Raw genomic sequence first — 27,818 nt, 5'->3', positions numbered from 1 at the left:
CATGCAGGTGTGAGCGACGAACGGTTCGTTGAACGGAGTTATTGCAGGTACGCGACGACCGTTCATGACAGTACGGTTCATAACTTTATAGTCCCCATAACGGCCAACCGGTTCCTTTTGATATATAATAAATCTTTGTCAAACGAGTCTCTGTAGAAGTTGTAGTACAGCTTGAACAGTATCATCGGCCACAGAATTCAGAAGCATACTGTTTGATCTCTAATTCTTCTCAAGCAGTCAGCTACAGCTTAATTTCTTCCGCTAATGCTTTGCTCCGTAAGCTTCAAGAGTCCTTTGAAAATGGCACAAGAATTTTGAGTTCATTTCTTCACTAATCCGTTCCTTCTCTCCGTGAGATCAACAAAAACAAGTACAGCTGACTTGTGTTCACCAGTAATCCCCACAAGAACAGGATCCATCTTCAAAATGGTGGAACCGGTTCCTGTCCCTCACCACGATCCTCCTCCCTGTTACCTTTGCAATGATCTTAATCATGGAATGGCAGTCACTGCACACTCTGAGGTTCTTCACAATTCGCAGTGTCGTACCTGGCTCGGTCGTGATCAACCCGAAGCATATCGCCAGCCTCTCACTGTGGATAGCCAAAGCCCATTCCTTCTCTTCCTCCTCTATGTCTTGCAACACAACATCCTTGGCTGGGACAAATCCTTCTTGCCTCAGCACACCGTTCAAATCCTCTAGCTTCGTGTAGATCTCTTTCCGCCGAGGGTGTCGAATGTCCCCCAGTAGGAACTCATGGATCTCGTTACCTACTTGAATGGAGCTACACCCTGGTTCTTTCAGTATTCCCTTTCCTCTCATATTCGCCCTGATCCTTGCAGCCTCTTTCCATTTCCCGAACGACGAGTAGACGTTGGAGAGGAGAACAAAGGTTCCAGAGTCAGCAGCTTCACTATCGATCAGAATCTGAGCTACCTTTTCGCCTAGGCTGAGGTGGCCATGGATCTTACAAGCACTTAGCAAAGCGCTCCATATAACATGATCAGGCTCGACTCTCATCCCTTTGGCAAACTCGTATGCTTCCTCTAGGCGTCCGACACGGGCAAGAAGGTCCACCACACAGCCATAATGTTCGATCCGTGGTTCTAACTCATAGTCCTTGGCCATAGATTCGAAGACCTCGAACCCCACGTCCACAAGCCCGCTGTGGCTGCAAGCATTCAGAACACCGACAAATGTTAGGTGTGTTGGTCTCACACCGTCTCTGACCATTTGCTCGTAAACCTTTACTGCTTCGTTGCTCCTTCCATGCATTGCTAGGCCAGCAATCATCGAATTGTATGTCACTACATCCTTCTCTTCCATTTCATCAAACACCACAAGTGCTTCCTCCAGGCTTCCACATTTCGCGTACATGTCGACGAGTGCAGAACCCACGAAAGCGTTCAACCTAACATTGTTCTTTCCCACGTACGAATGAACCCATCTTCCCAGCTCCAGTGCTCCCAACTGAGAACAAGCCGATAAGATGCAAACGACAGTGAATTCGTTGGGTCGGACGCACTCCCTCTGCATCTCTCTGAACAAATCCAACGCCGCATTCGCCAGCCCATTCCGGACATACCCATCGATCATTGCGGTCCAGCATACAGCATCCTTATCTAGGACGCTATCGAACACCGCCCGTGCCTCCTCCAGCAAACCATGATCGGAGAGACTAGAGACCAAGATGGTTGCAGCAACAGCATCCCTCCCGGGCATTTCACCAAACACCAGTTTCGCGTCCTCGAATAGCGCGCACCTGGCATACAGCTCCATCAATCTCATCTTAATGGGCCGTTCACGACCGAGATCCAGCTTCAGAACCTGACAGTGAACCTGTCTGCCATCGGGAAGAGCCGACACCGACGCACAGGCTTTCAGAACATAAGCGATCACGACGGCATCAGGTCGGATCTGCTCGCCGACCATTCGGAAGTAAAGCTCGATGGCACTGCGAGGCGAGGCGAGTGCGACGTGCCCCTCCAAAAGGGCGGTATAGTGATAGACATCCGGATCGAGGATCGTCTCGAAGACTTGCAAGGCGTAGTCCATGGAACTGAGCTTGGAGCAAAGACGAAGCATCTTGAAGAGCACCAGGGGATTCCGGTCCTGGCCGGCCTTGATGACCAGGGCGTGGAGCTGCGGGATTTGGCCGATGGATTTGCAGCTCTGCAGGAGGGGGATGAGCTGGTTCGCCCCGTGACTCTTTTTCTTGGACGCATGGCTTCTTGAACTCAAATTTGGAGGGAAGGGAACGGCAAGTTGTTGCGTGGAAAGAAGCATCGTAGGCCTTAGAGTGGATGGAAGCAACGGAGCAAATTACGCTTGTAAAGCTTCTTAAGAAGCTTCAATTGAAAGATGTTAGGCTGCAAGAGAAAGAAAAGGAACTGATCGATGAAGAATATAAATCGATACGTACAATGTTTCAGTAACCATTTATCAAGGCATGATATCCCAACTATTACATAGGAAATATTCTTCGGTCTTCTATCCAATCGCATCACTAATCCCACTCATCTTGTCTAATTTATGCATTTATTTATAACCTTGGACATACTCCCTCGAGAACTTTTTCTCAACTTATTCTATTAGATGATGAAGGTAGATCAGACTGCCGCAACTATTGGATTTCCAGTATTTTGGACTACACAACTAATGCAAAAGGACTACATGGAACAAGAATAAGCTACTCACCTATGTTTCATGGCATGGCAATCAAAATGTATAAAACAAATGCATCTAAAGCACATACTGCACCAGAGTCGATCAATTTTAGAAGACATCTTTAAAGGAACTGATTATGGAAAAGCAGACACAGTAAAGTTCAATGTTGTATTATGCAGTGACTTTTCTACCTCTGGCAACCAGTCAATGATGTCAAACTGCTAGAACTAAATCAGGACGGACAGAGTTTGAGAATTGCAAACCTGTAAAGTACCTCGAACATCGGGTCTTTAGGGCTATGACTCAATCTAGAAATTATTCATGCTGGTACATTTGCTATGCTTTATGACTAGCTAACTCTACTTTTTGTTATAAAATCATTGAATATATTTCGGTCAATCTTACTTGCATCAGTGTGTGCAACTTTAACACCTTTCAACATGAGCTTTAACATCAGTCTACTCATGAAAATGATACAACTGCTAGAAATAATATTGTGCACCAGACATGTCCATGGCATTATTACCTTTTCATTGTTTGTGATAAATTTCCAATTTAAAACTTGTTAAATTTGATATAAAATCAATGTACAACCACGAGGTTATATTGCTTCCAAAGTTCCACCTTATAGGAACATTTCACTTTCAACCATAGAACTCAAGAAAATCAAAGCCTCAAGCTGTCTTGAAAGAAGACTAAGACGAAGATGCTTTGCTAGTGCTGGTTCATCAACTGCATAGAACTATAATCACCAACAATGTCTTCGTTAATTAACATGTACCAAATACATTATTCTAACTACAGATGACTAGATATAAACTGCATCTTCTCTTTTGAGATTTGTGGCGTAAGATCTAGTATAATCCAAAATTTAACTCAGCATATCCACTACAATTCTGACTGTAGATGAGTAGATAACTAAGATTCTATGACTATGACAATAGATGATTAGATGAATCAAAACTTGAAGTTCTTGGAGAAAATCCAACTAAGTTGATACAAAAGCTTTGAATTTGTTAACAATGAGGTATAAAAAAAATTCGAAATTCATATGCTATTATATCTATCCATTTATCAAAAATTAGACTGACCTTAAACTGCAGAAAAGATACTATGTGACAGCAATTATAGCTTTTCTTAAAGGGGAAGTCATTATATTTCTCCGAGTACTAGGATTAAGTGTTGAGTAATAGTGCAAACTCAGAAAAATGGTGTGGTTTAGTATCACTTTTTAATTTTTGTATAAATTTAGGATGATTAATTTTTAAAATATGATATTTTCATATTGAATTTATGATCGAGTGTGACTCTTTCAATTTTTACCAAACTTTTCAGGAACTATTAAGATGAGATGCTAAAATATTTAACATTATTTTTTTTTATTTTTATATGAATTTAGGATGATTAATTTTAAAATAAAATATTTTTATATTGAATGTATGATCAAATATAACTCAAGCATAATTTGAGTTAATTTTTATCAAACCAATTCAAACTTCTCCAAAATACTAGAACATGATAACAAGATATATAATATTTTTTTTTTTATTTCTTATGAGTTTAGGGTAATTATATAAGATATTTTTATATTATTTTTTTATAAATTTAGGATGATTATAATTTTTAAATAGGGTATTAGCCCCTAGTTAAGAAATATTATAAATCTATATAATACCACTACTCTTGAGCAATGCATCATTGGACATATGGGTGGGCAATATCACCATTTGTTTGAGGAAATATTTTTATTGAATCTATAATCGATTATAACTCAAGTTAATTTTCACCAAACTAATCCAAGCTTCTCCAAAACTATTGAGACATATTTCTAATTTATGATGGATTAAAAATATTTTTATATAAAAATTAATATATTTTTTAGTATATTATGTGAATGATTGATGACTTTTTTAGATAATTTAAGATAATTTTTATATAAAAATTAATATTTTTTTAGGATAACTTGAAATTTTATAATATTTTTATACAGAAATTAATATATATTTTTAATATGTTTAATCAATGAGTGTAACTCGAGTATAATAACTAATCTAAATAAACTATGAGGAGGAGAATAATGAATCCAAAAGAGAATGAAGGGAAGAGTAGAAGAAAAAAGAGATGAAGGATGAGGAGGTGGAGGAGACTAAGAAGAATGACGGGGTGAGGGAGGTGGATGAGAGAGAGGGGGAGGGAGAGGAAGAGAAGGTGGAGTTGGAGGAGGATGAGGATGAGGAGAAAACTAAGGAGGGTGAGAAGGAAGCCAATAAGGAGGCGAGGAGGTGGTGGGAGAGGAAGATGAGGTGGAGTGGAAGGAGGATAAGGAGAAAACCAAGGAGGCGGGTGAGGAGAAGGAAGGTAACGAGGAGACGAGGAGGTGGAGGGGTGGAGGAGATAAGGGTAATTTGAAAAAAATTAATGAGCAATCTAGAATTTAATTAAATCAAATTGAATAATTATGATTTAGTTTATTAAAAAAAGTTAATTCAGTTCTTAAAATTTGAAGTCAAATATAGTCAAAAGATAAGCATCACATTTTTATAATTTTATTAAAAATATTTTAATTATTAGTAAAATCAAACATGAGTGTGTCATCATGAAAGCTCATTACTACCGGTGGTGACAACGACAATAGAAGCAAAGGAAGAGGAGGAACATTTAAAAATTAGTGAGCATGGTTTCGAAAAAAATCGAATGGAAAAAAATTCTTTATATATATATATAGAGAGAGAGAGAGAGAGTGAGAGAGAGAGAGAGTCAAACCCCTTATCTTATGACTATGTACAACACTTTTTAACTAATAGTACGTCTCCTCACGTTTTTTTTAATGGAAAAAGGAGGAAGGAAGCAAATGCGCAAGAAATATGAATAATAGTTGTAGTAAAATCGTTATTCTATCATAACGGCATAGCCAGAGAAAGAAGGCTGCCAAGCTCACTTTTTTCCCAATTAATCGTATAAATAAGATAGTACGCCTTTCCAGGCAATTGTTTGATCATTTTTTTTTTCAGACCTTTGATCTTTCGACGTTAACCACTGGGAATATATCTTTTCGAAAAACTACAATATCCTCCCGAAAACAAGATATGAGTTTGACAGTCACGTTCTTTATGGCGTAGGGCAATCATGATCAACTCATTCGAGATCGATACAATATTCTAGACGATGTTGTTTACTATCAGAATATATAGTTGTAGACTGCATAAAATACCAAAATTTGCAATGCATCTAGAGCAATCACTCCCCTCACCAGTGAGTATTTGAAGCCATGCAACTCCTTGAAAGAGCAACAGACATGTGATCAATTCTACAGAACTACTGACTGCTGATGGCTTTCCTTTACCTCCATCTCCAACCGCATTGACGCCCAGATCTGCTCGCATCTTCGAAGTTTTTCTGACAACCGAACGAGAAATGCTTCGATCCATGGCTCTTTATCCAGTCTCTGACTCATATCGCAGGGCACCGTAAAACTGGTTGAATATGCAACCGTCATCAGAATAATCGAAGCAAACGATGCCACATGATGAATTAGCTATGAAAATCTCTGGATACACAAACAGAATTTTATCAAATCTTTTATTGATTTGAGAGGTAAGCAGTTAAGACATGAGACGAATCAAATGATGGATATTATTATGGATAGTGAAGTTAACACCTAACAGTCGGTCTAAGTTGATCAGAAGTAGCACACAAGATGATTTCCTGTCTGAGGCACTTGAGAACGTGCTTGCCTCAAGTGTAATCCCCTCATCCATCATGATTCTAATTATCTTTTGTAAGGGTTATGTTCATGAGCTATGTACCCAAGGTTCCTTAATCTGCTGCCATACTGTACAAACCAAAGCCCCTATTGTGACCATATACACAAATTTTAGCTGCATGGACTACTGAGATAGAACGCATGATTCAAGAATTGCTACTCGACTGACAAATGTAATATCAAGAAAAATGAAAAATTACAAAGCTATGATACCAGCAAAAGAAGTAGATCCATTTTCTATCTCAATTATTCAGAAGGAAATTCAAGAAATGGCAGCATCTTCAACTTCTATTGTTGCAAACAATTCCATATGAGCAATATCAGGGAATGACTATCTAATTAGCCACGCTTTAATGTGACTTCAGATTTAAACAGAAAAATACTTGCCTCATTAGTTCATTTTCATAGAGTTGAGAACCAGATGTTTTTCTGCAAAATGACATTGAAGGTTAGCAAAATACTAAAGCAAATTGGTGCCAGAACCAAAAGTAATTTGAGGATATGAATTTAAATTTAAACCTGCAAATGAAAATTTTGAATATACGAAGAGACTTGGTGGAAAGATTGTATGAAGCTTTTTCAGCATGCTCCTTGCTGAACAAATACGTAACAGGATAACCAAGAAGCCACCTGCAGCAATTTCAGGACCAAGCAGATTTGTAAAATAGAAGATATGAGGATATGTAGTTCACAAGTCTCAGTCATGCAGTATATGAAGATTATAAACACTGGGAAGAAGAAAAGGCATATGCACAAGACGGAAGAGTTGTTTGATACAACACATGTAGGATGAAAATAGAAGATTCTTGTAATGGTAGACATACTCTCATAATTAGTAGGAGTGAGCACCATCCCAGTGGCATCTGCCCTAAGACTTATATAAGACACCGAAAAAGCTCATTTCAGATATATCAGACTACATGTATTTGTACTAGTCATTATGAAGAAATCACCAAGGCATCCTGGGATAATTGAAGTGTTTTTCCTACAAAGAAGGTTTCTAAGTAAATATTAAGAATAATTGTGTTAAAAAGCATAAGTATAATTTCCAATCATTCTTACTAGAAGAGAAAACATTACTGATGCTCTGTAACAGAAGTTCACAATTAGGACAAACTTAGGCTATGCCATCAAAGAACACACAGTGGAAGTCTCCTGAATTTTAAAGAATCTGGATGAGGGGAATAATAAGGGTGGAACTAGAAGCTAAGGAACACAGGAATAAGGTAAAGAATCAAATACAATAATTCAGAACACAAAATGCAATTGGTGATGGTATATCTAAATCAGACTCAGTGCACTGGCCTGATCATTGCCCAATTGGGCTGGGTTTGACCAAATTCGACGAATGAATGGCCAAGGTCAAGATATAATTTTCAAAAGCCGATCAGGACCCAAACTGGGGCAATATACTTTTATCCCTGTCCTTTGATATTGCATGTAATCCAATAAGCTATTCATACTGGGACAGTGCAGAAAAGTTCCAATGCCATCAGTTTGAAGTCCGAGAATGTTGTTGTATTTATTAATCCGGGCAAGAGACAAGAATAAGGCAGGGCTTTTGAGTGGCAATAGGGATAGATTTGATAGAAACTACCCCTGCTCCATCCTAATGTTGTTGTTAATTGTGAATTTGGTGATAATGACAGTCTGATGCTTTTCCAAACTGTTCAACTAGTAACTTCTTATATGGTAGAAAATAGAAGAGCCTATGATTTTATGTGGAACTAACCCGTTCAGAGAAGGTAAGGTGACCCTTACATCTTGTAGAAAGCTGCTAAGATCAATAACATCAGCAGGTTGAGGAGCAGAATGCCCGCTTAAATTAGCAAGACCAACAGCATTTAGATGTGAAGTCTCCACTCCTGGTTTTCCCAAGGAAGGAAGCACACTAGGCATGTGGCCTTTTTCAACTTCAACAGGAAAGGCCGATGAAAGTAGCTTTTGGATTAAGACAAAGTCTGATGCAACTTCATTCTCTTCTCTTGGTGAAAGGATCTGCAAGTTAACAATAACAAATAATGGCAATGATAACTAAGTGACAGTAACAGAATCTTTGGAAAATAAAAAAAGGAACCTTCATAGGATACTGCTCAAGATCCAGAAGAGTTAGCTGCTGCTCTGAGCTGAGACTTGATAAGACATGCTCAGCAAGTTCTTTGACATGAATGATGTAAGCCATGTCATCTAAGATCATTATTCTCAAATATTGTAAATCATTTGATTCCTGCAATAGAAATAAGACGATCTAAAAGTTGAGCAGAACCAAAAGAAGAAAGAGTGATCAAGCAACACAACTAAAAAGTTGTATGGATTCATCAAAGGGGATATTTGTAAATTTAATAGTTATGTTAACCAACCCAGTTGCTCCATTCCCATTGTTCTACGACTGGCAAGTAATTAGTAAAAAGAAGCAGTCCAATGCAGTATGAATTTACATAAATAACATCCAGGTGTCATCAACTAACTAGTAGTACTATTTTTTATGGTCCTCGCAGGAGAAAAAACTTCCATGCATTATGATCCATCCAAGCATAATTCATAGTGGTGCTTCTTCATAGGTATTGGAAAGAGTTTGGCTTTCCATTGAAAAATTATGTCAATGAAACACGTTAAGTGTGTAATTTGGGCAGTCCTAAAGCTTAGAAAGACAAACATCACACTGTCTTATCAGTATAGCTAGAAAGCCACATTTACAGATATCTAAGTAGCCACTCATTAGCATTAGTTTTCCTTCTGCTGAGAAACTTGACATTTTCATTTAACAAGGAGACCAAAAGTATATGAATCATCAAAATATTTTGGTGAAAAATTCACATGGAAACAATTGTCATTGCAAAAAAAAGGTTTCAACAACACTTTTCTTACCTAAACCAGTGTACACCATCTGCTTGTTTGGCACAATATTAATGATCATACAATGAAGTAGACACCTTAAAAACATAATTTTAGATGAAGAACTTTTTTAGGAAGTGACAAAGATTCATGTAGTCTCTAGAAAGAACATGTCTAACCTTGCTGGAATCTGATAAAACATGTCTCACCATTTCAGTCAAAAAATTAACATAATCAATTATGGACTAAGCCAGTGCAACCAAAAAAAAAAACCTTTAGAATCTAAATGAGGTAAGAGGATGCTGTAGTTAACATCTAGAAACCAAATGAAGGAGATGTAGATGTGACACAACTACTAGAATCAGAAGAGAACATCATATGGGCTGAATAGATAGGTTGTATGATGTATAGAATGAACTATAATAGGACAAGAAGAAAGATTTGAGATTATCCAAGTTCAAGACCTTCTGAGCAAGAAATAAAAGTGCAGATAGATTCTCTTGAAGTTTAGGCATAATTCCATCATAGTCCACCAATATCACAGGTCTCAGTCTCGTGCACAAAGCCAGGATATCTGCATATGGAATCTTGAGTAATAATTTGTCAGGATAGATGACAAAATATATGGTGTTTTATACTGATCGAGTCATATTTATTTCAAGTGCTATGATACAAAAAGTGATGCTTTTCAGAAAAACATATGCAAGCTTGTCTCTTTTTATAACTTCAGCATATATGTCCTTGGGATTGCATTGGTGTAACTACAGACCCCACCGGTGGCTTGCCGCTATCATGAGGCAAAGTAATGGATCATTTGTCATGTTATGCACAACTCAAGCAGTGACCTAGGTGATGCCCTGCAGATTCCTTGGAAATTCCTTAGCATGCACATATGGAATGCATGACCATTAGTAACAAATCAATATCCATATATGTAGCAGATGGCAATTACTAACTGAAAAGCTAGATTTATGCATCTATGGATGGCCCACATATAGTTTGTAACCAGTTAACATGTTTCTTTGTTCTCAGATTTTAGGACAAGTAAATGTAAGAGCTCGTGGAATTATTTGGGCTTACCTATCTTGATATGTAGACCATGAAATTATAGTCTCAACTCTCAATACAATGGGAATGTGATAAGGATCCTCTTCATCATTATACTGTGAGAGCTGATTTAAAGCTCTTAAGGATCCTTCAATCAAAATGATGTAGACCACCATTGGTCACCTTATTGTGGTTGCAGTGGAATGTCAATATTTTAGGGCACATGAATATATAATTGAAAGTTCTACTGCAGCCTTGTCTTTGATTAGGATCCATTAAGGCAATCAAAGTGCTGAAACAACATCTCATCGTTTTCAGATATGCAAAAGATACGAATACGAGAGGAAATCTGTGAAACAAAATATAAACGATAAGTATAATAAGAAAACTAGAAACAATAAAGAAACAACTGTTGCTATTATTTCATTGAAGTGACAATTTCTAAATCAAAAATTTTAACAAATATGACTCCTCAACCCAAACCTTACAATAGATAAGGTATTACACATTCTGTCAAACAATTACTGGGAAGAAAAGGAGAGGGGTTCACGAGTTTTACATTAGACCCAGAAGCATATACAATTACCAGGAAAGTAATAGAAGGAAAAGACTGAAAAAAGGAGGAAAAAAAGCAACTAAAATGGACATGATTGGTGTTGCTATTTTACAGTTCGAAGTCCGAAATTGTGGACTCGGAACAGATTAGCCATCTGTAGTTGCTACATGCATCCCGAAAGTGGGCAAAGATGGGATATTGCTGCTAGGATGAACCTTTATCTCACTAACCCATAATGAACAGTAAAATTATAGAAACAAGGCACTAAATCAACTATTATTGAAGAGAACGACCATCTTTAGTCTCTCGGTGACCCTCCCTCCCACCCCCTTCCCCACGTTTCACGTTGCTTCCAAGATCAGAACTCTAGCATTCAGCCAAAACTCACAGACGAAAAGAGCATCAATTCCAAATATTTCACAGCAAACCAAAAAAAATTGACCCGAGAATAATAAAAGGCTGCTGAAATCAGACCGGGCAGCACCACAAAAATCCAATCTTTAGAAGGACAAGGAAGAAAAGCAACCAAAACGATACAGAACAAATAAGAAATAAGGGGAAAGGGAAAAAAGGACCCGTCTCGAGACGACGCCTCGCCAAAGGTCTCAGGCGCCATTTGATGCGCGACAGGCACGAGTCCAACACCTTGAGCAACTCCTCGCAGTCCCTCAGCTCCATAAGGGAGAGCTAGAGCAGGGGATCGAAAAGACCCGAGGGCCTGCGCCAAGATGCACAGGGGCCTGCGACGTAAACGGAAGGGGCGGCTCCACGCGAAGGGGTCGAGCGGACTCTACATATACATCTATCGTGGACATATCGGGAGTCTGCCAAGGCTCCTGCAATCCTTGAAATAACGCACGTTTCAATTGTTATCATCTGTTATGAAATTTTATAACGAAACGTTATAAGTTTATGACAGGTTCGCTTGTTTTCCCGTTATAACTGGCCTTGTAGGTCTTCGCGAAGGAGCACAGGCGTTCGTCTACTTCACAGAGCGACAGATGATCCGATCCACCCTTGCCCTGTGTTTCCTCCTTGCCACTTGGCTCGCCGCCGCAGCCCTCGGCCTCGGCGAGCGACTCGGCGCTAAGGAGTGCGAGGACTTAGGGTTCACGGGTCTCGCCCTCTGCTCCGATTGCAACACCCTCGCCGAGTACGTCAAGGATGAAGGTACATCCTCCTCGTCCCAATTTAGGTCACTTCTCCCCTCTCTTCTATCTTAGTTACGATCCGAGGCGACGCTTCCGATTTGTGTGCATCTTTCAATTTTCCGTTTCCTTATTCTTGATGCCGCAAACATCGATCATCTCAAACCCTAGGGTCCTCTGCGATCCTGAGATGAATAGTTTCTATATTCTGACATTTTTTTCTTTCTTTCTTTTGGTACTCTTGAATTGCTTAGTTCGTATGAAACGCACATCAGCTGTTCAACCTTGGCTAGTTTGAATAGTTGCTTCTCGCACGAATGTAACCTAGTGGGCCCATGATGCGTTAAAAAGAGGCCATGTTTGCTGATTTAGTGCTGATCCTGGCTTAAGCTATGATAGACTGGCATGGCGCACATCATGGGAGCCAGAGGGGTTGGGGTCCTGGGGTCCGGATGGTTGTGCTTCTTGATTTGTCTTGGCACAAGTTATTACAATCTAGCTTAGTGCACATCAAGGAAGCAACAGTCGTTTGGAATCAGGATGCTGTGCTTTTCAGTGTGTGTCGACACTTCATCTAGGGGCATACATTGTTGTTACTTAATTGTTTGGCAACTACGTCTCTGCTCTAGTGATTTTGTTTTTTAGATTTTTTTTTCTGAAATCCCAAAGAATTATGAAGAATGAAAGAAATTAGTAGAGACTAGTTTGACATTAGAGAGAATTGAAAGAGTTTCAATACAGAAGAGCAGTTATGGTTTTATCCAAGGTTTTAAATTTTGGTCCAACACTGGTACTGGAACCTGGTCAAACCATCATGTACCATGGTATCGCAACGTGATACCAACAAACTTGTACTAGTATCCAGTAAGTGCTGTGGGTATATGGTTTAACCTTGGTACATGGGTAGTAGACCATGGCACTAGTGTTTCACTATCCGCTGAAATTAGTACAATATAGTCTATATTCTTGAAAATTCATGACAATTAATGCTATGGTCTCATCAGTTCAGGTATATCTCTCAGCATTGCTTAGCCCACAAAATGGCTTTGGAAGCTAAAACCTTATATCTTCCTTCATTGAACTGTTAAGTGAACGTCTTGCTTTATGTAGTTATTCCTACAATTGCCCACCACCATTATTAACAACAGGAAACTGTAAGGCCCCATTTATTTGCTGTTGGATGCATGGACTCTTTTCTTGTCATTTAGACAGATCTATGTTCATAAATTCTAACAGAAGTTTTTTGTTGGCTGTTAGCTGCCTAACACAGTTTTTGTCCTTTGTTTAAGCTTGCGCACAGGAAAAAGTTTTCCTATAATATGTTGCTCCTTCCTTGAAATAAAAAAATATTGGCAAGCGAACCATTCGCTCATCTGCGTGTACATCAAAAGAAATTGCAAGTCTTTGTGTTTATGGTTTTTGCAATTCATCAAATGTTGCTATGCAGCTAAAGACACTAATGGGTATAGCTGATGACATGTATTTGGGATGATTTAAAACTTCTGTTTTGAAATATCACATTAAAAAATAATAAGAAGTCAGATGCTTTAAAAAGAAAGTATGTGAAGTGTTCTGTTTGATTTTGACTGCAGAACTGGTATCGGATTGCCGCAAATGCTGCTCAGAGGATTCCAATGATTCCATAAGCAAGGTATGTACTAAAAATTAACCATGTTGATTCTAAACCTTACAAATACGAGGCTAGTGTTTCATCAACTTTTGCCACTAACTGGGAATTGAAATTTTGTTTGCATTTATTCCTGTTTCCCTTTTGACCATTTAATCTCCCTCATTTGATTCGAGTTGCAATAAAGTTATATGGTCTACTTGATTTGCATCTGCTAGGCACTGTATTTTCACTCTGGCCTAGGTGCAGTAAGCTTCATGCTAGGTTGTATAATAAAAAGTGTTATCAAGATTGATGAGGAGGCTTGGAGCTCTGATAGTGTGCATTCTATATACTTAATTTTGAATGATAAACTTTATTATATTAGCTCTATCTATCATGGTAAGTTAGATGACATGACGACTTAGGTTCTATTTGATGTTGTTATCTTGATGTTTTTATCCTAGATATGCAACTGAGTCATCCATATCGTCTCACAGGCGTTGACGATGTTACTTTGCATTAACAAATCTAGCAATCTGATACTGGATATGTTCTCTGTAGCAAAATTTCTTCTAGAAGTTGAAAATGTCATGGATCTTGAGTGACCTTTTCCAATAAAATAGGAGCTTTATAATTTATTGGTTGTTTACAAAGAGTTATCTTGGTTTAATCTGATATTTATTTTAATAAAAAATAAAAGGTTGTGATGTAGGATGAGAGTGGTAGAATATTTTTTTGATAATCAAGGAACATAAAAGAGAGGAATAAAAGATTGTAATTGAAAGATACTAGGAAAACAAATAAATAGATACCAAACTTGCTTTGGCTTCGAGTCTTTGGTTGAAGGAGAAAACTCCCATGATGAAGGACTTGCACCTCCGCACGTTTCACATGTGAATGATTGATACGAGAGTGCCTAATTTGCTAGAATCAACTCGTGTGGACCTAGCTGTTGCTATGGTATTCTCTACCAGCCCATAATGTTGTCTCATAGTCTTTTTCTTAGCCCACTCAAATATGACAGCTCATGAGCACATTCCTTAGATAAAGTTACAGTTGTTTCAAGGTGTTTTTCTTCATGACCAAGGAATACATTAAAGAAGTTGGTTACCAGTTGTAAAACACTTAATTTCGTAATTCCCTATGCATGAAGGGTTGTTTCATGCACTAGTACTTATTTTGGTATTTAGGGGTTAAAAGGAGGTTTAGAAACTGATGATATTGGCAGAAGCTCTATTGGAGTTCTCTCTTAAACTCTGTATCTCTTGGATGCTTCTTTGAGTGGTGAGTCTTTTGTTTTCAGTTCTGTATCCTTGTTTATTATCCTTGGAGTGGTGAACTTTCTGTATCCCTTTATGATTTTAAACTTGGTGGTGAGCTCTTTTTTTCAATTTTATTAAAGTATTATCGTGAGTTCGTTCCTTTTCTACTATCGGCTTTCTTTCGAGATCCATTTTGCATTACCCCCCGTATCAATGATGGAATCATGCTATTGGAAAACAAATATTGCCTTAAACCATTCACACTTAAGGTGGAAAAAAAACTCATTTTATTGATTCATTTTTTATTTTTATTTTTGCATTACAATGTTCTTGCCCATGTATAATTTTTATAGGCTAAGTACAAGAAAAGAAAAGAAAAATGTAAAAGTGAAAAATTTACAATTAAATCAAATTAAATATATTATTTGTTCTTCTCGTCGAAGAAGATAATATTCTTGATTGATATACTTTTATCTTCGCAGAGATCAATCTTCACAAAATCTTTTATCAGAATTTGAAATCTTCAATCATTTTTTTAGTTCTTTTTACATTTTCTTCTTCGTTGAGTGAAGTAGGAAACTAAATCAGAATTATTCAGTATGTTGTTTGAATATGTTAAGTAAAGTAGGAAACTAGTTCAGAATTATTTAGTATGTTGTCATGTGACGACTTATGATATGCAAAAATAATCTCTAAACTAATCAAATTTATTTGAATAAGAGAGATAAGATTGGTTCCACGTTATACACTTCCGTTACACAGGAACTTGCCCTGAGTTCATATAATTGAGATATAGATCGATTTGATGATAGAATATCTTCATTATTTCTGATACCAAATCTGATGTAGATGAGAGAGCAAAATATTTTTTTTGATAATAGAGGAACATAAAAGAGAGAAATAGAATATAGTAACTGAAAGATAACAGAAAAAGAAATGGATAAATACCATATTGCTCTGGCTCAAGGAGAACACTTCCAAGATTAAGGGCTCTCACCTTCGCACGTCTCGCACATAGACATTGGAATCATGCCATCGGAAAACAAATGTGGTCTCACTCCGCTCACACTTAAGTAGGGAAAATAACTTATTTCATTGATCCATTTCTGATTTTTTTTTGAATTACAATATTCTTGTCCTGCTAAGTGCAAGAAAAGAAAAGGAAAATGCAAAAGTGAAAAATTTATAATTGAATAAAATCAAATATGTGATTTGATCTTCCCTTTGAAGAAGATAATATTCTTGGTTGATATACTTCAATTCTCATACAGATTAATCTTCACAAAATTCTTCTATCAGGATCTGAAATCTTCAATCACAATCATAATTTGATATTTTTTCAAATTGTTTTCACATTTTATTCTTCCTTGAGTAAACTAGGAAACTAGATCATATTTATTCAGTATGTTGACTTGTGACAATTTATGATATTTAAAATAACCTTTAAACTAATCAAATTTATTTGAGTAAGAGATAAATAGGATTAGTTCCGTGTTAGACATCATAGCAAAGTTGAATAACATATATAATCAAAAGATCTGAATATGGAACCTCTTCGGTTGGGGGGTCAAACTTGGCAGTCGTACACATGGTTCACCATGCCAAGCTATACGAAGCGGTATGGGTGGTACATATCGGTCTGATAGGGAATCGACACATGGACTATCTTGTTTCGGGCGGTATATAACAAGGGATCTTGTATCGCTCGATACGGGGTCTGTACCAGTAGGAACAGTCGAAATTCAATGGTGGTTGGATTTCAATTGATATCGATCAATGGTTGGGACTTGTTGAATTAACGGTCCATTTAACCGTTTAAACTAGATCTAATGTTTTCAAATCCTTTCTACCCCCTTATTCTCTCCTCTTTCACTCTCTCTAACTCAGCTACTCTCTCAATCATTTTTTCACTTATATATTTCGCTCATTCTCTCAAATACACTTTCTTGAATTCCATAAAGCTGCGATTTGTGGATTGTATCAAGCTTGAGAGGCTAATTAGGGAGGATTAACACCTAGGTTAGAAGAACTCTCTAATTAAAGGTATGTAGATAACTTCTTAATCGCATTCAGCAACCCGCTCGGTTCGGAGAGATGGTAGCAACGTGGATATCAATGCCTCGACGACCGATGGCGGCAACACTAGGGAGCTGATGGTCCCGCAGTTTGAGGGTGGTGCATGGATCGAGGAGTAGTATTTTATTCATTCCACTCAAGATTTAGATCATAAAGCTTAACATGATAGTTGGTCATTCTTCTCCGAGCAACAGTATGGTGATCGATCTTATGATATGGAGCACAGACCAATGGTAAAAGTAAAAGTTTTGACATTTTCCATGTTCTGCACCAATACATGTCACAATCATACTTCCCTCAAAAGTCGCATTAGACACGTGTGATTCACGACGGTCAAATTATGATTATCATCACATTGATCCACCAATGACATACAGTGTATTATTATACTATCATGAGATCAATTTTAGGATTGGGTCTGATAAACATATCAAATTGATATATAGATATATAGGATTGAGGACCTTGGTCAACCACTTGTGGAGTCCTATCTTTTTTTTTGTGATAGAACCAGGTCTATCCATTAATCAATTACTTGATTCATTTGAATCTTAAAGCTTAAGTTGTTTAACAAATAATTTAATAATTTAAATTATTTCTTTGTAAATAATTTAATATCAATGAAATGATGGTCCAAAATTTATCATAAAGTTACTCCTCAAAGCCCGAAAAAGATATGTGCTACTATTCTTTCTTAATTTAGATTTTTTTTCTAAAATTATACTGAATTCATATTTATTTTTAACTTAAAAACTCTAATCTAATTTTTTTTCATTTTTAGGAATTTTTCAAGCCATATTTGGCCATTTTTCCATGTTGTCATTATGCTTTGTCATATTGACACATGGTATGTTGGTATGAAGTGGTACTTACTATATCGTCGAACGGTTGGTATACCGGTATGCACCAGTAAGACGAACCTCATAAATGGGATTGAAAAATTGTTTTATCGCAAACTTTGAACAACTGTTGTTTCCATCTTAACATCATTCATTCTTGTCTAAGACAATAAAGTAGTAAAGTTGTTTCCTTTAGTACTTTTATGCAATGTATATCTATAACTCATCTAATAGGTTTATCGTGCCACCATTACACCATGAATATCGCCCCGTCTAATGTATGAACAATAGTTTTGAAGCAGATTTAGGGTGAGATCGATCATGCTTCTATATATTATCTAGACTGACTGGTCTTGTAGCCGGTGTGCTAATAAAAAAAATTGTGATATAGGCACAAGGTTTGTTTAGTAGTTAATGGTGGTTATGCATCTTTGTTCTCCAAAAATCAGCAAAACATCACAAAATAATAGGAATCTTTTTTTTTTTTCCTTTAATCAACTGAAATGTGGCCAACTTTGACACTTACAGGTTACATTCTCCGGTGTAATTTTGGAAGTATGCATGAGGAAATTGGTATTCTATCCTGAAGTCGTAGCATTCATAGAGGAAGAAAAAGATGAATTCCCATATGTCAAAGTTCAATATGCTTATGCATCTCCTCCAAAACTTATCATGCTGGATGGTGAGGGTAATCAAAAGGAAATCATAAGGTCAGTTCATAGAATGCTCTTTTTGTCTTTTGTGCATAGCATATTCAATATTTTTTAAGAAGTTGTGCTTGACTTCTACGGATCAATATATCTGGTGCATGATGATAATGGACTTATTACATTATACAATATTAGCAGATGGTAACCCCACTATCTATATCTGTTCTGAGATTCATTACTGGTGAACATGAAAGTGTTCCAGGGTGTAAATCGTTCTTGTATATTGAGTTGCATCACATGTTTCACATGCTTTCTTTCATGAATTTAATTGCCAGTTATCATATCCATGATGCCTGACCATTGAAATGCTAGGTATGGTACTACTTGTTCTTGACATGCACATTGATCCTGTGCCTGTATTACATGTTGGGAAGGCACGTGTTTGCCCCATGCCTCATCAGACTTGTCACAGCATCCAATGGCACAGATGTGACAGATAGGTATGGTACTACTTGTTCCTGACATGTGCATTGATCCTGTGCCTGTATTACATGTTGGCAAGGCACGTGTTTGCTCCATGCCTCATCAGACTAGTCGCAGCATCCAATGGCACAGATGTGACATTTAGCTTTTGCTTTCCCGCCACTATATTCTGCATTCCGTATTCAACATACCATATTCATGGAACTGTTTTTTATCATCCAATAATATCATGATGACCACCACTGTTCTTGAAGTGTTAACTGTTAACTATAAATATATGACCATTTTGTATGTTTGTGTCCTTGTTTCGGCGCCTCTGAATATTGATTTAATCATGTTTATAGAACTATTCCCCTGATCATAATTTTACCTGTAACTGGCATCTTAAACATCACCATACCTTGTTTCTGCCAAGCTTTTAGTCATTTGAGCCATATAGACTATATGCACTTTGGTCTCTTTGAAGGGGGATCATCTGATAATAGCTAGTCTTAATCAAGTTAGAAGAACCTGCCTACAATGATGGTGTTCACTGGGTCATTGTTGTACTAGAAAAAAGGAAAGGAATTTATTGCTTGATCTCTGAATTGCTGCTTGTGTGCATTGTTCAACTGTAGTCGTTGATGACTTTCAGAAGGGTCAGAATAGGAGGGCAGACAATAAATGACTGCGTTCTTTTATGCTTATAGTAATGTCTTTGAAGAGACAAATGCTCTACCTTAGTCTCAAAGAAGCTTTTCATCTTTGTTCTGGGTATAGATTAGTGGTATACTTAACTGTGTTTCCTCCTGCTGATCTAGAACATTTCCATATATCTGACAGAAAACCTATCATCATTGATTAGCTGCCAATCATTTGAAAATTCTAGTTTGGTTCCTGTTTTATATTTTCGTCAAGCCATAATTTTTGGAGTCTGAATAGATAGGTCCAAATATACATTACTGGTTTCACAAGTATCTACATGACTCCAAGGTTATATTAATCTTTTGGATAGAAAAATTCCTTTTCATACAAGAATGTCTCGAGGCTTGGCAATTTGCTTCATGATTTGAAATACTGGAGTTGTGGACCATACAACTCAGTATCTCTTGCTATACAGGTCTTTTTAGTATTTTTGTCAGTGATACTGAGCATCACAGGTTGGTATGTTGATGTCTCAATACCATTTATATTTATTCGGAACAAAATGGTATCAGACTGATAACTGATATTAAAACCTTGGTTTGCTTAGCCCTCCGGCTAATCTTTGGAAGACTTTAAACTAACCCTGTGACGTTATCATATACCCTACATAATGTTTTATGTGATTGGTGTACATATGGCCATTTTAGGACCTATATAAATTATCATCAGCACATAATGGTGGTGAAGATTAATCTGTATATTTTATGCTGAAATGGATTCTCTTTTTCATGTGATACATGTATCGCTCATCTTGTTTCTTTCCCCCGTTGATTAACAGAATAGACAACTGGAAACGTGAACACATTCGACAGTTCCTAAAAGAAAAAGTGAAGCATGGCGTAGCTGCATCCTGAAGGTTCGGTGTTGTTTAAACAACGTCAGAGATATGCATCTTATCTGAATACATATCACATGTAATCATGCTATTTGGGTGTTAACAGACTTGATACGATGGGCATTGATGCTTCATTCACCATCTAAATGTGTGTTTCAACAATTAGGCACATAAGATTTCTTGTCAATTTTTTTTTTCTTTGGAGTATGAATGAATGACATTGGAAAATATACCGAGTAATGTTTTAGATTTTGAAGCTTTTGTTCAGTTTTTATGAGTCGTGAATTAACATTCATGTACCTGAAAGCTAAGGTCTATAGGTTTTTTGCCCTTTGGTTGTAGTTTTACGAAGTGTAGAGGGATTACTAGACGGTTCCTTTTTTTTTTTTTTTTTTTTTTTTTTTCTGGAACTCACTATTCAATTTTTATACTTGTTCATAGAAGTTAAATTTATAACATTATTTTTTTATGTCAATGGTATCATGGCAACCAGTTTTTATTGTAATGTTGTTTGTATATATACACACAATATAAAGGTCAAACTATGACCAAATGTAAAAGCACTTGAAGAGCAAGGTATCTAAATCCAGATTTTATATTTTTTGCAAGGCCAGATACTACCTAAGATTAGGATTATTTAACAAGTAGAGATTGATACCCGTTGAAAGAGAAGAGAATGTATAGGTTTTTTGGTGAGGGAGAGGGCATAAATGATTAAACTGCTTAAGCACAAATCCCGAGAAATATAGTTTAAATTTATCGGATTTTAACCAAATAAACATAAATCAGAAAGAATTAAGTTGATAAAGATATGATCCAATATGTTTATAAAATTTCAATATCCCTATTTTTCAGAATCACTTTTAATTCCTTATATTTGTAGTCACAAGCTTGACGAGTAGTAATAAAGAGAGTGGAACCCTTGATGCAATGTGATTTATTTTTAATAAAGTTTTGTACATATTGTAGGAAGAAGGGACAATGGTTTGGGAGAGCGTTTTTTGAGTCATCTACTAACTAATAGTTCAGAATCTCATGTGCAGAAGAAGAAGACTCTATGCTTAAATAAGACTTTGAATCATGTACTAACTACTAGTTCAGAATCTCATGTGCAGAAGAAGAAGACTCTATGCTTAATAAATAAGACTGCAACCGTTCAATCTTCAGCGTATCTACTCTTACGTTATATTGGCATGCATAAAAACATTTCTTTCCATGTGTCGACCGACGACTAGTCGTCAGTCTTTTTGTTTTTTCTGTATCCTTTTTTTTTTCAAGAAATTTACAACTTTGGAGCAATTAACACTTTCTTTCATCATCATCAGGGAAATGGAATTCTCTCTGTCTCTCGTCGTTTTTACAGAGTACAGCAACAAGTAAAACATCTTGGGTGGTCCGCCATGACTAGTTGCCGGGTCGGGTCCCCTGGGGCTCGGCCCCGACGGCAACCTCGCCATCCACGACGCCATGGCCGTCCTCTCCCTTCTCGTACATACCCGGGTACGCCAGGTGGCTCTCCCGGTCGAAGCAGCCGCCCGGCACAGCCCTCGCTCGCCGCATCAGGTCTCCCAACGCTCCACAAGATGACAGACCGAAACGACGAGCTCCATCGACACCCCATCCCGAGACGCACCCATAGCTATTTTTGTGTGGAGTGAATGAAGGATCGATTGCATGAGAGGAGTTTATATAGACCATCAAATGTTTGGAAAATTGGAGCATGAGACGGATAGGCTGGTGGCAGGATGTGCAACTTTGAACCCTCCTATGCTATGGATGCCTGCCTGCCACATGAAATAAATCACATTGTTAATGACTACGGTCGCCTTGGAATGGTTGACCATCCTGCTTCAAGTAGTGGTAACTTGTGAACTTGTGGTTCAAGCATGTGCCTACCAAGAACCAACGTGTGAGGCACATGCTTGGATTACATGTATGCGTGAAGGTGTGTGATTCCATGCGAATGGGCTGGACTTTGTGCAGGTAGTGTTCTTCACGGTGTGCGTTGACCCCCACCAGCCAACGTTCGTTCATTTCACGAGTCCGCAACCACGATGGTTTACCATTTATTGCCGTCAGCACAGCACGCGTCGGTACGTCGGATTTCCAGAGCACGTGTGACCTGAGTGCTATCGTGGTTTGCCTGCCGACTCATATGCTTCGGAAGGAAGATTTATTATTATTCTCCTCTCTCTCTCTCTCTCTCTCTCTCTCTCTCTCTCTCTCTCTCAATTACAGGATATTCGGTCTGCACAAATATTTTTAATTATAATTATATATATATATATATATATATTTATCATAACATCAAGGTTTTTGTACAAAAGGTTTGGCTTATAACTCAAGAGAGAATAATTCTTATATTTAGTTTTTTTCCGTATAGTAAAAATTTTAGTTTTTTCTATCGCTTCTGTTTTTTGTTTTCCTTGGTTGTTGATTTTTTAGGTTTCTTTTTCTTTTTTTTACTTTAAATACCTTCTCTCTCAACAAACCTTTTTATAAGAAAATTGTAGTTCTTTTTTTTTCCCTTTTAGATGGTTAACATACATGGAAATGTAATCATTTTCGGATGATGCGAGTAAGAAAGAAAAACAACAAAGAACTAATTGAAGTTTCATCAATTCATCCGATATCTATCACTAATTGGAATGTTAAGATCTCATAATTGAAATATTGTTGACTATGTGATTAGAATACAAGTGCAAAGTGTGCATATCTGAGTGAAACTATTAACGATCATGCATTAGCAAGATGTTCTAAAGATTATGCACCTCATTTTCTAAAGAAATATACTGAAAACACAAGTAGCATAACCTAATGATCTCACCTTTGTATCTCAACAATATATATATATATATATATATATATATATATATATATATATATATATATATATATATATATATATATATATATATATATATATATATATATATATATAATATTTGGATTTCTTGAATCGTCTTTGTTTAGTAGATGGCCTATGAACAATAAATTGCAAAGAAACATAAATAATAGCTCAAATATATTTAAATCCTTGACAAATGTAATGTTCCTCACGTTTTGCTCTCTCCTTATTTGAACATCAACCGATGTTCCACCATTCAACCAAGAGTTGAAATATGACTACCCACCGACAGCCTAAACACCACACACCAACATGACCTTCCAACACTAATCCCTCAAGTAAACCTGGAAAGCAAATGGAACGGCGTTGTCACCGCTGCCGACGATGAAGGTGTGACGCCCCGACGGCACCGCAACGTAAGCCGAGTCCGTCACGATGCTCAAGCTCTTGCACGAGCTAAGACTAAAGGTCACGTTGCTGCTCTTCCCGGCTTCCACCAACACTCTTTGGAAGCCCACCACCTGCTTGATCGGAGCGCCGAGGATGCCGTCCGGGGCCTGCGAGTACAGGATCACGGCGTCGGAGCCGTCCAAGCTTCCCGTGTTCTTCACCTCGACGGTCACGCTGATGTCGTCGGCGCAGTCGAGGTCGTCGACGCGAGCGGCATGGCAAGGCGGCACGTAGGCCGACTGGTTGTAGCGAAGCAGCGTGCAGTGGCTGTTGGGCGCCAGCTTCTTGTCGACGTACCTCTGGGTTGAGACCACGGAGTAGCTGAAAGTGGTGTAGCTCAGGCCGTATCCGAATGGGTATATAGTGGTGCCGTTGTAGAACTTGTAGGTCCTTCCGGGGTAGCCAAGTTCGTCGACCGGGCGAAGCTTCATCGACGTCATCGGCAGCTGGAGCAGGTATTCCGGCGTGTACCATGTCAGCGGAAGCCTTCCCCCTGTATCAATGCAAATCTATGAGTTCCTATGCTCAAGGTGTGATAGAAAACAGCATACTGAATCCTACCAGGATTGTATGATCCGTAGAGCACATCGGCTAAGGCATCACCGCCTTTCTCGCCGGGATAACCAGCCCACACGATGGCGCTGATCTTGTCAGAGACATCGAACTCGGTAACGTTGACGCCGCCGGCCGAGAAGATGACGAGAACAACAGGGCCCTTCGAGGCATCTGCAACTTGTCTGATAAGCTGGTTTTGGTAGCCAGGCAACTCGAGGTCGGTTCGATCGTGGTCTTCTCTCTCGATGTCAAGGTTAAGGCCTGCAACGATGACGGTAGCGTCTGCGTTCCTCGCACTCCTCACCGCAGGGAATATGAAGGTCTCATTCTGGCAGCGGACGTCGGCGCAGCCGATCTTGTGATCGACGCTGGCATACCTTCGGAGGCCGTCGACAGCTGTGACATACTTGCATGGAACGCCTTAAAAAAAGACAACACAACGAGGCCATCAATTAGCTGCGGCTTTTGCACGTTAAGGAGCAGATCAAAGCCAAGCAGAAGAACCTGCGTAGTTCCCAATCTGAACAGAGTTGTCTGCAGAGTTGGGCCCGACAACGGCGATGTTCTTGTGCCTCTTGGTGCTCAGAGGCAGAGCACCATTGGAATTCTTAAGCAAAACGATCCCTTGCCGAGCTGCGTCGGTCGCCAAATCGAGATGCTGCTTCGAGCAGACATCAGAGGCAGTCAACTTATCATACGCAGGTTGGCCATCAAAGAATCCAAGCCTCAAGAGGACAACGTAGTTATTGATCAAAGCTTGATCAAGTTCGCTTTCTTTGACCAGTCCTCTGAACGTAGCTGACTCGAGATACTTGGTGTAAGTATCACCACAATCCAAATCCAATCCTGCATTAACAAAATATGCGTCCATTTATACCAAAATGATCAGATATGGCTTCTTCTTTCAGAGGATTTACCTGCTCTGAGGACTTGGGCAACAGCATCCTCCGGTGTGTCGTCTAAGAACTTTTGAGTGTTGAGAAGCACATCAATCGAATCACAGTCAGAAACTATGTACCTGAAGAAAAATGTAGATCATATTAAACAACTAAAGGTAGAGAAACACTAATCTTTATATAAAGAATACCCGTGAAGTTCCCAGTCGTTTCTAATGGTTCCCCTCAACAGCCTTGCGTCGACACAAGTCGGAATGGCATTGACTTGATTGTATGAGCACATCACACTGCTAACATCGCCCTCCTTAACACACATCTCGAATGGGCGAAGGAACGTCTCCACCATATCTTGCTCAGTTACCTTCATATGATCAATGATCACATAAATGAAGAAAGTAAAGAGAACTACCGAATTAAGTGGTACGATCGAAGCTTACATTGGCATTGAAATGGATGCGATCGACCACAGCACTGCCGGTAGTAGCCCAGTTGTCGAGATCGTAAGCAGCGTAGTGTTTGCAGCAGGCGGAGACTTTGAGAGGCCTGGTGTTGGGATCCTCGGCAGTTTCCTGGCCAACCACATCTTGCATGCCGCGCACGAAGTTTACAGCGTAACGCCCGACGACGAATGGATCCTCACCAGGTGTTTCCAAGATTCTTCCCCATCTCGGATCCCTGACGACGTTGATGTTAGGGCTCCAAAAGGTCAACCCTGCCATCCCTACGTTGTGCATGGCTCGACCCTCCGTGGAAACAGTCTGCAAGATAACATGCATTGTCCTGTAGCTTGCTACGTGCTTTCCTCATCATGTTCGATTGATGTCAGTGACACTATCTTTCGTGTTCGTACCTGACCAATAGCCTTCCACAGTTGTTCGTTGAATGCGGCGGCGGACGTGATCGGAAGTGGGAAGCTGGTGGCGCCGGGGACGTTCTTGCCGAACCTGGAGCCCCCACCGAAGTTCGAGACGCCGTGAAGCGCCTCGGACCACCAGTTGTATCGGGGGAGCCCGAGGCGCTGCACGGCGGCGTTCTGGTTCCCCAGAAGCGTCACCTTCTCCTGGAGCGTCAGGCTGTCGACCAGGTTCTTCGCCCTGGCACGGTAAGGCAGCGACTTGTCGCAGAAGGCGAACTTGGCAACGCTGAGGTTGAGCTTCTTGTAGCGGTCGGGGTCGCAGACATGCGTGAAGTCGTAGGGGGGCGGGAAGTCGTCAGCGTAAGAGACAGCGGCGATCGTTGCGGCCACTGAGAGGAAGAGAAGGATGGACAGAAGAGAACAAGGAGCCATGGATCTTAATTCCTTGCACAAGAAAGAAGAAGGAAGAGATGAGAAGGGAGAAATGCTTCGAGTGATTCATATAGCAAGGGAGGTTGAGAAGGAAGATTGTGAAGAACTCTGTTTAGCTTTGGATAAAAGCGAAGTTTATCTTAATCTATCTCAACTGTAGCAGTAGATAAGATTTGATTCTAATTCATAATGAAACCCTAGAAAAGGAATAAGATGTTCACGTAGCAGTTGCATGTGGCGTTACGAGATCTATCTTAACCGCCAACTACAGATCCACGTTATATGCAGATCTTAATTTATCTTAATCTATCTTAGCAGTTGCTTCCACAGAGTCGCACTGTTACATGCAAAGATCCACGCCAAGGCCTATGACAATTTGGATCTCTCTTATGGCACAGATTATAATGGTGTTTGAGTAAATAATTATTGGACTTTCTACGTAGAGAGACCATTGGCTTACACATTGGTGAGGGGCTTACACATTGGTGAGGCCATACACGTAAGCGTTTGGAATGTCGAAAGTATGGATTAAGGGAGTGCCTCTTGGTTTGAGTTGAGTTATATTTGGTGGTATTATTGTTTTGATGTCATTGACCGTAGAGTTGTCATGGCTTGGTTTAGTTCCGAAAAACACAAGCTCATAGGGGGGTCACCGGAAGATATTTGAGTAGGGAGCGGATCCGATCAATACAATCCCAAGATGTTGCCTGTTCGTCAAAGATAAATTCGGTATCGTTTCAAAGTGCGCTTTAGCCTCATCAAGATCCTTACACAAGTGATCAAAATTTGAGTTTATTTCTGACTTGACTCCTTTGAGGGCAAACTCAGTTGGGGAGTGAAAATAGTAGAGATACTTGCCCTCATTAGGTTTTGTGATTGGGTTTTATATCTGATCGACCGATGAAGTGCGATTGATGGTTGGCCAAAGAGCTCGTTACATTGTTCAAGAGCTTATTTATGTCGAAGGCCGAAGCCCGTATGGGATAAGTAGGAGAAGGTTCATCATGTCAGGTGTTCGGAAAGAGAAAAAAGAGGAACTAAATCATGCTGGTCTGGGATTAATGTCCTCTACTGTTGAACGTATCAATCTTCTTGAACGTATCAATCTTCTCGAAAGAAGATTGCTTACGATAGATGACTCGTAAAAAGGAAAGAAAGAAAAAATGAGCCTTATTGTTGAAGATTAAAAAAGAAGGATGATGCTCTTGTCGATGATTACATAAGAGGGCACAAGTTCTTACACGCACGTCACTGCACAAGTGACGGTCGACCACCGGATAAGTAAGCAGTGACTACATTATTACTTTCTCTATCAAGTGTGAATTAA

General features: G+C 38.9%; 4 protein-coding genes across 5 annotated transcripts; 1 reads left to right on the top strand and 3 right to left on the bottom strand.

Annotated features, from left to right (window-relative positions):
• Positions 1–253: 253 nt before the first annotated feature.
• On the bottom strand, positions 254–2,407 carry LOC135639992 (putative pentatricopeptide repeat-containing protein At5g59200, chloroplastic). Its single transcript, XM_065154061.1, has one exon. It carries the CDS (start codon positions 2,284–2,286, stop codon positions 388–390), a length of 1,899 nt encoding a protein of 632 aa, XP_065010133.1. The 5' UTR covers positions 2,287–2,407; the 3' UTR covers positions 254–387.
• A 3,347-nt stretch (positions 2,408–5,754) lies between these two features.
• On the bottom strand, positions 5,755–11,687 carry LOC135585506 (uncharacterized). Of its 2 annotated transcripts, none has more exons than XM_065156471.1 (7): positions 11,444–11,687; positions 9,730–9,839; positions 8,508–8,657; positions 8,163–8,428; positions 6,950–7,060; positions 6,818–6,859; positions 5,755–6,140 (listed from the first exon to the last, which is right to left on the bottom strand). In XM_065156471.1, the coding sequence occupies exons 1-7, from the start codon at positions 11,544–11,546 to the stop codon at positions 5,975–5,977; spliced, it is 948 nt and encodes a 315-aa protein (XP_065012543.1). In that variant the 5' UTR covers positions 11,547–11,687; the 3' UTR covers positions 5,755–5,974. The 2 variants fall into 2 exon arrangements, with proteins under 2 accessions (XP_065012543.1, XP_065012544.1); XM_065156472.1 differs by having other exon boundaries at positions 9,730–10,661; positions 11,444–11,585.
• Positions 11,688–11,816: 129 nt separating this feature from the next.
• LOC103974040 (uncharacterized) lies at positions 11,817–20,721 on the top strand. Its single transcript, XM_009388773.3, has 4 exons — positions 11,817–12,038; positions 13,609–13,667; positions 18,331–18,512; positions 20,398–20,721. The coding sequence occupies exons 1-4, from the start codon at positions 11,870–11,872 to the stop codon at positions 20,471–20,473; spliced, it is 486 nt and encodes a 161-aa protein (XP_009387048.2). The 5' UTR covers positions 11,817–11,869; the 3' UTR covers positions 20,474–20,721.
• A 2,907-nt stretch (positions 20,722–23,628) lies between these two features.
• Positions 23,629–26,491, bottom strand: LOC135641401 (probable beta-D-xylosidase 2). The gene is made up of 7 exons (XM_065156759.1): positions 26,054–26,491; positions 25,641–25,961; positions 25,395–25,564; positions 25,225–25,325; positions 24,812–25,153; positions 24,314–24,727; positions 23,629–24,245 (listed from the first exon to the last, which is right to left on the bottom strand). The coding sequence occupies exons 1-7, from the start codon at positions 26,489–26,491 to the stop codon at positions 23,629–23,631; spliced, it is 2,403 nt and encodes an 800-aa protein (XP_065012831.1).
• Positions 26,492–27,818: the final 1,327 nt, after the last annotated feature.

This window comes from Musa acuminata, chromosome BXJ3-6 (genome assembly GCF_036884655.1).
Source record: "Musa acuminata AAA Group cultivar baxijiao chromosome BXJ3-6, Cavendish_Baxijiao_AAA, whole genome shotgun sequence".
NCBI classification, from domain to species: domain Eukaryota; kingdom Viridiplantae; phylum Streptophyta; class Magnoliopsida; order Zingiberales; family Musaceae; genus Musa; species Musa acuminata.
This window is presented reverse-complemented; position numbering and strand designations above follow the sequence as displayed.

Bases quoted from the DNA above. Each gene is read 5' to 3' on its own strand.
- LOC135639992 (XM_065154061.1), bottom strand. From the start codon at position 2,286: ATGCTTCTTTCCACGCAACAACTTGCCGTTCCCTTCCCTCCAAATTTG.
- LOC135585506 (XM_065156471.1), bottom strand. From the start codon at position 11,546: ATGGAGCTGAGGGACTGCGAGGAGTTGCTCAAGGTGTTGGACTCGTGC. The intron at 8,658-9,729 runs GTCTTGAACTTG...TTTCTATTGCAG, and splicing joins TTTTATTTCTTGCTCAGAAG to GAATCAAATGATTTACAATA. The intron at 6,141-6,817 runs GCAAGTATTTTT...ATATTCAACCAG, and splicing joins TATGAAAATGAACTAATGAG to TTTTACGGTGCCCTGCGATA.
- LOC103974040 (XM_009388773.3), top strand. From the start codon at position 11,870: ATGATCCGATCCACCCTTGCCCTGTGTTTCCTCCTTGCCACTTGGCTC. The intron at 13,668-18,330 runs GTATGTACTAAA...TGACACTTACAG, and splicing joins CCAATGATTCCATAAGCAAG to GTTACATTCTCCGGTGTAAT. The intron at 18,513-20,397 runs GTCAGTTCATAG...GTTGATTAACAG, and splicing joins AATCAAAAGGAAATCATAAG to AATAGACAACTGGAAACGTG.
- LOC135641401 (XM_065156759.1), bottom strand. From the start codon at position 26,491: ATGGCTCCTTGTTCTCTTCTGTCCATCCTTCTCTTCCTCTCAGTGGCC. The intron at 25,962-26,053 runs GTACGAACACGA...GTTATCTTGCAG, and splicing joins TGTGGAAGGCTATTGGTCAG to ACTGTTTCCACGGAGGGTCG. The intron at 25,154-25,224 runs GTAAATCCTCTG...TTGTTAATGCAG, and splicing joins TGCCCAAGTCCTCAGAGCAG to GATTGGATTTGGATTGTGGT.